The following is an 11415-nucleotide window of genomic DNA, read 5'->3' as shown; positions in this document are numbered from 1 at the left end:
TCAGTTTGCGCGGTAAAATTCTAAAAATTCAAACTTTTACTAGAAATTTAACACTACTTTGATTTTATAATTAGAGTTTAATTCAAAGCGGAATCCTCGACGATGAAAGTTCGTTTCCACAATAAAGAGCTAAGAAGCTCAACTTCCGCGGTGATATGAATACTTTACTGCTTGCTTAGCGAAAAATACAAGTTAAAAATTATTATTATTGGTGATTAAATGAAACTTCTAAATTCATACTATATTAACTTTATTCTTATGGAGCTCTCACAGCTCTGCCTGCCTGCGCAGGCAGTAATTGGAGTAAGAGAGAAAATCAATTAGAGTGAAAGAGACAGTAAATTCAAATTTATATGCTGCCTACTAGCTGTGAGAGCGCCTTTAATCTCTCAACATATCTTGTTAATACTTTCGAGGTAGAACAGTATCTGTTTTCTCCAAGACCGTACGGTCCCATCCTGGGGGCCTTTGCCCCCCCCCCACGAGTGCCAGGAAGGAATACATATATACGCCTATTTATGTCTGATTCGCTAAAAAGTGGAAAAACCCAAAAAGGCGGAAAAAGAGGGTGTTTCAGATTTTTACTAACTCGTCTATGCAGTAGGGATTACGAAACAATAGTGTCCCCTTTTTTATTACCCAGGCAAAAAGGGCTCTTAGGTTTTTATGGTAACCAGATGAGCGATTTACTCGAGTTTCTTTAAGAAGCAATAAAACTATAAAATAAGAATTTCTAAAACGTGACAAATAAGTAAAACATGTACTTTAATTTAACGTTATATTCTAAAAAGTCCAAAAATATTTATTGTGAGGGATTAAGTTTCGTCACCTCTACTGCATGCTTTATTGTATTCAATTTTATGATTCGTTCCACTCAGGATTTTATCGTGAGAAAATATTTGGTCGATTTGCCCATGTTGCTTGCCAATAATTTGAATTATATAGAAATCTCAATAATTATAATGTGTTGGTTGCGTTAATTTATGTTTAATTATTTGAATTAAACCGCGCATTAAGTGCTGCCTCTATTGGGAAAGGAGCGTATCATGCACATACGTCACATGAGCATTCGACGATTTGAGAATTCGATGTTTTTAGCATTCGGCGTTTTAAACATTCGACGTTTTGAACATTCGACGAATTGAGAATTCGATGTTTTTAGCATTCGATTAACTGAAGATTCGATATTTTTAGCATTCGACTACATGACGATTCGATGTTTTTAGCATTTGACGTTTTTATCATTCGACGTTTTGAACATTCGACGTATTGACAATTCGATGTTTTTAACATTCGACGAATTGATAATTCGACGTTTTGAACATTCGTCATATTGACGATTCGATATTTTTAACATTCGACGAATTGATAATTCGACGTTTTGAACATTCGACGTATTGACAATTCGATGTTTTAAGCATTCGACTAAATGCCGATTCGATGTTTTTAGCATTCGACGTTTTGTCCATTCGATTACTTGGCATTCGACTATTTGATCATTCGACAACTTGGCGATTAGGATCAAGCAAAGCTTAAAGGCGCTTGCACACTTCCAAAATTTTGGGCGAGCAGCGAATTTTCATGGCCTTGAAACTCACATTACTAAATATGATTGGCTCTACAAAAAGCTGCGTGAAAATGTACTTTTGTCAGAGCCAGTCATATTTAGTAATGTGCATTTCAAGGCCGTGAAAATTCGCTGCTCGCCTAAAAATTTGGAAGTGTGCAAGCGCCTTAAGGCCGCAGTCCCATGGCAGCGTTTTGCGTTGCGTTGTAATGAGAGAGAATGCAGCAAACGTATATTTGCGTCTTTTTCTCTCCCATTACGACGCAACGCAAAACGCTGTCATGGGACTCCACCCTAAGGGTGCGATCCCATGTGAGCAGAATACGTCGACCGAAAGCAGAAAATCACGAGTGCAAAAGAGATAGGTAGATATTGTTGTTCTTTTCACTCTCATGATTTTCTGCTTTCGGTCGACGAATTCTGCTCACATGGGATTGCACCCTAAGTCCTTGCTTAAGTCGGGACTATGAATACCGCCCTTAGGAACCCATTGGAGAAAGGCCTTTAGCATGTGTTGCTATAGCAACCGACGCAGACACAGATTTAGGAACATATTGGAGAAAGGGCATAACAGTTGTGTCATGGCTACCTCACTACGAATAGAAATGTCAAAACAAATCAATTAGCTACAAAATGTCTAATAAAGTAAGTCCATTTTTTAATTTTAATATGTGTTTATAGTATAAAATGGTCCTTTTTAAATTAAAAGTACATTAGACAATTTTTGTTTACATGACACTTCTTTTAACATTATCAATGTTGCACTTACAAATTGAATAGTTTTTAGAATTTTACTTTATAAGTTTGACACAATTTATCGACCCTATCTTATAAACTATTAAATAGTCCATAATCTTGAAGAAATTACTGCAAGGTTAAATTATTATTAACTTGCATTTCCTACAAATTCTAACTTTGTACATAAAGAGATTATTTTTGTCACATGTCATTTTTTTATCGATTTTATTATTTATTTTACACTTTCTTTTTTTTAAACCATAAACTCCAATAATACATTGATAAATAATTTTATTTTAGGGATCGATAAAAAAGACTTTCGATGCAAAAAATGCACATAGTTCACAAACAAAATCAAGAACTAGAGAGATTTCCGATCAGAAGGAGAAAGAAATTTTTCGCATCACTCAAAATGCAGATGTTAATTCAAAAGCAGAACGCAGTGGGATCAATTTATCATCAGTGGTGAAAAAGACTTCTAGATCAAATGGCACAATTTCTCAAGTAAAAGCAATTGTTAAAAGTGATACGTCAAAGTCACTTTCCAAATCGTCTCGAACACCTTTAAATGTTAGTAGAACAACTAAAGTGAAAGAAAGTGAGACACAGGGTACGAAGCACACGAAGCAAACAGAAAGCTCCAGTAAATTGAAGGAAAAAATTAAAATTTCGGAAAAACGTGGTAGGAGCACAATATTTGTGCCTGAAAGTAATACGAGTAAACTCAAATCGTTATCAACGAGACAATTGTCAGATTCTAAAGCATTGCCAACTAAGAAATATGATAGAGCCGATGACCGCAAAAATAAGAGGCCATCTTCTCGAGAACGTAGAAAGTCGAGAACTTTAAGTCCAAGTGAAGTGAGAGTTCTACATACTGCAATTCCAAACAAAAATTTCGATAGTGCAGTCAAGCCCGATTCAGATGAAGATTTTGACTATGAGGACGATTTTGAAGTAGGTACTTGTAAATAATTTATGAAAATTCTTTTTTCTAACTGAACTTTTTTTACAGAGTTATAAATCCGACTTTGAGGAATGTACAGACAGTAATAATTCTCTAATTAGCGAGGAAGCTAATGAATCTAGAGACAGTCCTATTTTAGAACCAATTGAAATGAAAGCACTCGAAAGGGTAATTAATTTCTTACATCTCACAATTTATCTTTACTTTACATTTCTTATTTTAAACTTTTATCGTTTATTTATTTTCCTTTAATTCTTTTAATATCTCTGTAATTGTTTCTCTTTCTTTCGAAACCGAAAAATATAAATTGAGAATCATTCAATTTTTTCCTCGTAAGAATATTCCTTGAATTAATTATAATCAAAAAATTTCAGAAAAGAGTTGTGAACAGTTATGAAATTCGTAAAACGGAAGAAGAGCGAATGTTGGACTCTGGTCATTATGAATTAGCAGAAGCCAGAAAAAGAGCAGCGAGAATTGAATCATTGGTAATAGATTCAAATTTAACGAGTCGTCCAAAAACGCCTTTGACTGAATTAACTCATCCCATAAATCAGACTTTTAGGTTTGCACATATATAGATTATTATCGCTCAATAAAAAATATTTTTTTCTAAATATTGAATAATTATAATTTTTTTCCAGAGAGGAGAAGCAGTCAGAAAATAAATCTTTACCTCTTTCAATGGATGAAGGATTTGAAGACGCAAGGTCTGGAGATTTTGCAAAATCACCTCCTATTTCTCAAATTTCTGAAACTTCCAAAATAACTAATCCTCAGAAGGAAAAGACGGTAAGTTCTTTGTAGTAAAATATTTTCCTTTTATACATTAAATTATTTTTATATTTGAGATTAATATAATTATAAAATTTTAATTATGTAATAATGTCCAACTTTGATGGGCTGCAACTTCTAGAAAAGTGTTTAGAAAAATTTGAAATTTGTATAGTATATAATTATAACTGTTTGCTCGTCTGGCGCTCGAATTATAAATTTTATTATTGTGATAACACATGTATAATATTCTAAAGAATTTAAATTAACAGTAATTAAATCATTATTTGTGGGATTTTCAATTGATAATATTTTTTTATTTTATTAATAAAATTAGCACTTTTTTAAGTGAAACACGATTTTATACAATTTATTTTCGTCGAAACAGTTGAATCACTACATTTAAAATCTTTCGTGCATTATTAAATTTATTTACTCATAACTTAGAAACAAATGGACAGATTAAAGTGTTCTTGGTCTTATTTTAAAGCTGAAAGTTCAAGATTTCATTTAGTACAAATTAAAAAATTTTCTAAACACTTTTCTAGAAGTTGTAGCCCATCAAAGTTGGACTGTTGGACAATAAAAATTCGCTGGAAACAAAAATTACACCTCTATATTATCACTTCATATCTCCGATTCCATTTATCAAAAAGTCTTGGGTATAGGATCATTTAACACAATTAGAAAAAATTATTATTATAATAATAGTTAAATATTAAATGCATTAAAATATATTTTGATTTTAAAAAAGATCAATTTTAATTATAATTTTTTTTAAGGAAACGAGGAAAGTACTAAGTAGAGGAGAGGAACTAATGACCATGATTAAATTAGACAATGTTGAATGGTCCTTATACGAAAGTGCGCCAATTGCTTATGACGAATTCATTAGGAATTATGGGAAATTGAACACGCAACAGGTATGAAATTTTTCTAATTTAATTAAAATTATTAAATTATAATCAAATTGAATAGAAAATTTTAAATAAATAATAAATTTAATAAATAGGTAAATTATAATTTATTTACAACACATAATAATTTTATCAAAATACCAAATTTTTGTAACGAATTGAACGTAGAAACTATAAAAAAAAACCCGAAAAGTTGTATATAATGGAATATAAATAAATTGAGTTTAGATGTGCACTCAAACTAATGACGATAATCTGGAGGAGGAGACTCAAACAGAAAAAATTGAATCCTGTAGCAAATGGACACAATTTCCAATAACGTGCAGGAAAAATCTGACTACCAGTGAAGATATAAAATTATTTCGAAAGGTTTCTATTTCTTGACATGTTTTTATTTAAGGAAAAATATATATGAAAAATTAAATTTTATTAAACTTTTATTTAAATATGAAAAAAAATTATTATTAATTTTTTTCAGGAACAATTTGGCGTTGGTAGTAACGAAGACGATTTAGATTTAACTGTTGTTCCACCGTACGATGTTTTGCAGTTAAATGAATTTTTGGAAAGAACGGGAAAAGTAATGCTTTGTCTTCTAGAAGAAAGACGATTTGGTGGAAATATTCTTCAAAAGAACAATCATGATATGCCTTTTAGTGCGGGCTGTATAAAACTCTCGATAAATTCACTGACTTTTTTAACAGGTAGATCTGTAACTGCCATTATATACTCCGAGATATTAAATAAAGTTCTTCTCACGATTCACGCTCCAAGAGACGAGGTAGAGGAATATTTTTGATTCATAATTTTCTTTTGCCACCTTTCCATTTATATTTTCTTGTTTCAGGATATCGAGACATCAAACAAGCAAGATTATGTTATTGATTGTTGTATTGGATGCATATGGAATATTTCCGAGCCATCAAGACCAACCAAAATAATTTATTCACAAAGTCCAATAACTTCATGTTGTTTTCATCCAACTAGTTATAATATTATTTTTGCTGGCTTACAAGATGGGTGAGAAAAGAACAATTTTACTTTTGAAAAATGAAATCCTCTTTTTTAATAAAACATATTTAAAAAATAAAATTTTACATTTTCTTTCAGATCGATTAACATTTGGAATTTGAAAGAAGATGAAATGTGGCATAAAAAAGTGACTTACAAGGAAAATGAAATTGATTGGGTGATACGTTCACCAACTTACACAACAACGGGAAATTTTGAAATTGACGGACATAAGTCTGAAATCGTGGCCTTACGTATTTTATCAAAAGTAGAAAAAGAAGCCCTAGATACCGTTAATAATAAGTTTTTACCAATTCAAGTAAGTGAGACGTTTCTTTCTTCGTATGAATTGAATAAAAGTATATTCTAATTAATTAAATGATCAAAAAGTAAATAAATAATAAATTCTAATAAAAATGAAAACTATAATTATAGATTTGTAGTTTAGACGAAAATGGTAGTTTAATAATATGGAGCGTTTTAAGTACGATGATAAAGAGTTCTGGGGATTATGGAGTATCGCACTGGGGCGATATAAAACTGACAAAAAGCCAAGAAGTGCCTTTATCTTTTAAGAAAACTGATATGTAGGTTTATATTAATTATTAAATTCAGTTAATAATAATCAGAAAGTACAAAATTGTTCTTCTTTTTCAGGGAGAATCACTTACGAAGATTTTTCGACTTAACTGTAGATAGTATTAATAATAATGATCTTTTTATTTCCACAAATTCGAATAGTATCTTACATGCCAATAGTGTGGGAGGAAGAACTAATCCAATGAATTACAAAGAAGACGAAATGGGTAAGCTCATTGAAAACAAATAAATAGAAGGAAAACAAAATATAATATTATTACAAAATTGTATATAAACAAAGGAAAAAATTAGAAATATAAAATTTAAAATTGGAATTCTCTATTTTAAAAGATGGAATTGAAAGTTAAAAACTAGTGAAAGAAATAAATAAGAGAAGGGTCAGTCCATTATCAGGGTGTCTAACAGTCAGGGAATTTCTTCAGGTTAGGGAAAAGTCATGAAATTGATTTTTTGGATGGAAAAGTCATGGAATCTCCTTTATTTTCTGGAATTTTAAAACAAATTATTTTATTCGTAGCTTTTGAAAAATGGAAAACTAGTGCAAAATATTCGTCCAAACCAAAGCATTTGTTCAGTTAAAAATAACTTTTTTTTATTTTGTAATAAAATTATTAAAACGAGTTGTATGAGCCTTAACTGTCGCTTATTTTTAAACTAATTAATAAGTTGGTTTATATTAAAATTCGATCCTTGGAAGGTATAATAAATAACATAAAGAATATTTTTTATGTCATTCTTTAAAATTTATTGTCAAAAGTAAAAAGCGACGTTTCGATGACTTGGTTCGTCATCATCATCAGGCTCGCTCTAAATAATAAATGTTAACAGCACTTTAAAAACTATAGCAACACATAAATTATAAATAAATAAACGTTAATTTATAATAATTACCTAATTATTTATGTAAAATCAATTTTAATTTATTTATAATTTATGTGCTGTTATGGTTTTAAAGTGTTGTTAACATTTATTATTCAGATGAGCCTGAATTTTAAGCTGTTTACTTTTGACAATAAATTTTAAAGAATGACAAAAAATATTCTTTGTTATTTATTATACCTTCCAAGGATCGAATTTTAATATAGACCAATATAAATTCGGAAGGAAATTTATACTTTTTCTTAAACTAATTAATAAATGTTCGTATTCTTCTTTAATTTACTAGTTACTTAATATATATTAAGTTATCTACATTTAGTAATATGTCAGGGAATCCTTTTAAGGATGTCATGGAAAAGTTATGGAAACGTCAGGGCATTCATCTTTCTTAATTTGTTAGACACCCTGAAATTATACTTCACCTACAGTCGTTGCGACTTTTTTTTTAGAAAAATCTTATAATTTGTAAAAAATGATGTTTAATATCTATAGATAAGGACAGTATTTTATGACGCTGAAAATTACTGGATTATGCCCTGAAAAACTGATTATTATGCGAAATTATGCGTTGAAAAATTAAAAAGTGCAAATTGATGCTTTTGAAAGAAAAACGTTATTAAGGACCCAAATAAAGCTTTTAACATTATGTTAATTAACATTATGTTAATGTTTTTTAAGAAAAACCACAAACATTTTTAAATAAAGCAACTTATTCTCTATAAATATAGAGTAAAGGTCATCATAAGAAATATGTTTTGCGATGACCACGGTAACAAGGAGCTGGTTTCTCAGAAATACAAAATTCAAACGAATTTAGTTAAAGTAAAAGATAAAAAAATGCTGTTGGTTCTCAGCTGTAAAAAGATATTGTTTGGGGTCATCCATAAAGCATACTTAATTTCCGAAATTTTATCCCCCCCATCTTGATACTTTTTCCAATAATGATTAATATGAAGCATGATATTTTATGGACACCCCTACTCCTTCAAATATCATATGCTTTATGGACGACCCCTTTCTTAAAAAAAGAAATCATTCTATTGAGGTGAGGAGTAGATTTTTATGTATTAAAAAAGCCCACTAAACTCAAGAAAAATCGGAGATTCAGTGCAGTAGTTTTTGAGAAATAGTGCGATCACCGATTTGCAAAATGCTGTTTTAAGAAAAACGAGTTTAAAATTTTATCATACTCTTTCATTAGACGAAATTTTGTTCCGGGCTACAGGAAGCCGGACTTAACTGAACCTTACTTCAGATCTTTAAAGCTTTATATCTCACTCAATTTTTAAAATATCAACTTATTATTTTACAAACATATGTCTGAGACCCTACCCACACAGTACCGAAACTTTCCTAAAATTTCCTTATTTCCTTATTTTATTCATAAACATTATAATACGTAAAACTTTAAACTTTCTTTCAATTTTTGAAAATTATGCGATTATGCGCTTCGCACAAAGTGTAGGTCTCTATCTATAGAATTTATTTTTGAGAATTATTATTAAAAAATGTTTGAATTTAACTTTGAATTTTGATTTTTAAGTTGAGTAGCACAAAGAAAATGTTAGATTGACAGCTATGAAAATCTAATAAAAAAGCATGGAAATAATTTAGATAATACATAGATCTTGATTGATATTTGTTAAAAATGAGCTAATTTACTTGTATAAATAGATTATTATCTATGTCACTACATTTTATTTACATTTTTGTAAAAAGTTTATAAATATTAAAAAATTTATTAGAGGCATTTCACGTCAGAAATATCACGATTTTGTTATGCCGATTTGCGCAAAACTTCGTGGGATTATAGTTCTATATAAGAGACTTCTTTCCCCCAAATTTTTTCTAAAAAAATTCAAAATTGTTGAAGATACGCCATTTTGAATTTTAATATTATGTATATTAAGACCAAAACTGGATTTTTTAATCTTGCACCTGAGAAGAAATAAGTGAATAAAATCACTGAAAATCATGAAACTGAATTTTAAAGGTAAAATTTTTCATATTTCTATGTATATTATAAAATTAAAAAGTTAGCACATAATATGAAACGACATTGTAAATACTTTACATTAAGTAGTAATAAATTTTTTAATATTTATAAACTTTTTAGAAAAATGTAAATAAAATGTAGTGACATAGATAATAATCTATTTGTACAAGTAAATTAGCTCATTTTTTACAAATATCAATCAAGAACTATGTATTATCTAAATTATTTCCATGCTTTTTTATTAGATTTTCATAGCTGTCAATCTAACCTTCTCTTTGTGGACTGACCCAGAAAATAATCTTAAAAATCGGTATGGAAATTTAAATAAAGCAATCAAGTAAAAAAGTATAGCAAAGGAAAAATAACTGACATTCTAAAATTTTTTTAATTATAGATTGGTCTGGCAATGCAACTTGTATCGAGAGATGTCCTTTTAAGCAATCTTTTTTCTTGGTGAGTAATTTCTTATAACAATTAAATGCATTATTAACTTTAATAAATAAATTTTGTAGCGTAAATTACTCTAACTATGAAATCTATCTATCCATATAAATAAAATCAGAATTTTGTCTGTACATTGGTTACAATTTGTTAATTAATTCTATTAGGCGAAATTTTTAATTTATCTATTTCGGAAATGAAACCGGTATAAGAGTTCATAAGAGGAAGGAATTTAAAAATTAAATATATATTTTATCTTTATTTTTATAAAAACAATTGACATTAAAAATTACATTCTTCGTGCAGAATTTTCAATTCTTTCATTTAATAACGTAAATTTAAATTATTTTCATAACGCGGTGCGTTATGAAAAATATCGTTCGTAACTAGTGCTAGCAGTTGCCAATTTTTGAACGAGCACTTTTTTTGGAACAAACTGTAGGCGAAGCTTCGCCACATGCACAAAATTGATTAATATACTATTTTACAAATTTATTATATTCATTCCTTTTAATAGACTTTTTTAAATATAGTTTTTATAATATTGAAAACTATTAAAGAAATTTTAAAAATTGAAAATTGATCTTGTAGGTAGGTTGCGATAATGGTACTGTACGTCTTCATTCATTAAATGTGAAAAAATCTCTTCTACAATTAAGAAACGAAAATTACAAATCGGCTGTCAAAATAATACAATGGTCGAAATCGAAACCCTTCACGCTGTTTGTTCTTGACATTAATTCGCAGTATGTATTTTTTATAATTATTTTTAATTATACATAAGTATTATTAAACACTTCATAAATTTTTCTACTTAAATTTTATTAGAATACATGTTTGGGATTTAAGCAACAGTGATACTTCTCCTGCTTATTCGATATCTACAAAAAGTTGGGATAATGTAGAATGCATTCAATTATCTCCCTGCAATTCTAGTCACGATTTGGCTAATCAGTATTTGGTAATGAAATTTAATATTTATTAAATTATAAAATCTTTTATTTCAATATACTAAACATTTTTTATAATTTCCTAATTACATATTTATTCATTTTCTAGTTTTTATTTAAATATTTTTCATTTAGTTCATTATATTTGAAATAATTTTATTTTAAATTTAATGTTAGATGAAATATATTTTATTTATTTATAAACTATTTTTCTTTCATTCTAAACAAATTTAAAAAGAAGAGTAGAAATGAAAAAGAAATATTAATTACAGGCAATTGGTACTGAGATGGGAAATGTTGAAGTTCACAAATTAAGCAAAGAATTCTACAATTCTCAACAAGATTTTTTTGAAGACATTAATAACTTTTTGCGATACTTCACAATTTTATAAAAAAAATGGATTTTCTAACAAGCAATTCACGTGTTCCAAAAATATCATTAAAAAATTACAATTTATTTATATCATATAAAACTCTTGAGGTTTCCAAAGACTGTTATTAATATTATTATTATATTATTATTATTATTATTATTATTATTATTATTATTGTTATTATTATTATTATTATTATTA

General features: G+C 28.5%; 1 protein-coding gene across 1 annotated transcript; it reads left to right on the top strand.

The window, feature by feature from the left end:
• Nucleotides 1-2068: 2068 nt before the first annotated feature.
• On the top strand, nt 2069-11388 carry LOC122498966 (cytoplasmic dynein 2 intermediate chain 1). The gene is made up of 16 exons (XM_043606979.1): nt 2069-2212; nt 2606-3262; nt 3321-3440; nt 3647-3837; nt 3917-4064; nt 4829-4969; nt 5192-5332; nt 5442-5744; nt 5811-5983; nt 6074-6293; nt 6410-6561; nt 6632-6780; nt 9844-9902; nt 10482-10636; nt 10719-10851; nt 11113-11388. The coding sequence occupies exons 1-16, from the start codon at nt 2201-2203 to the stop codon at nt 11230-11232; spliced, it is 2874 nt and encodes a 957-aa protein (XP_043462914.1). The 5' UTR covers nt 2069-2200; the 3' UTR covers nt 11233-11388.
• Nucleotides 11389-11415: the final 27 nt, after the last annotated feature.

This window comes from Leptopilina heterotoma, unplaced genomic scaffold (assembly GCF_015476425.1).
Source record: "Leptopilina heterotoma isolate Lh14 unplaced genomic scaffold, ASM1547642v1 Lhet_162, whole genome shotgun sequence".
Classification (NCBI taxonomy): Eukaryota; Metazoa; Arthropoda; class Insecta; order Hymenoptera; family Figitidae; genus Leptopilina; species Leptopilina heterotoma.
The sequence above is the reverse complement of the archived record's forward strand: the minus strand, read 5'-3'. Positions and strand labels throughout refer to the sequence as shown.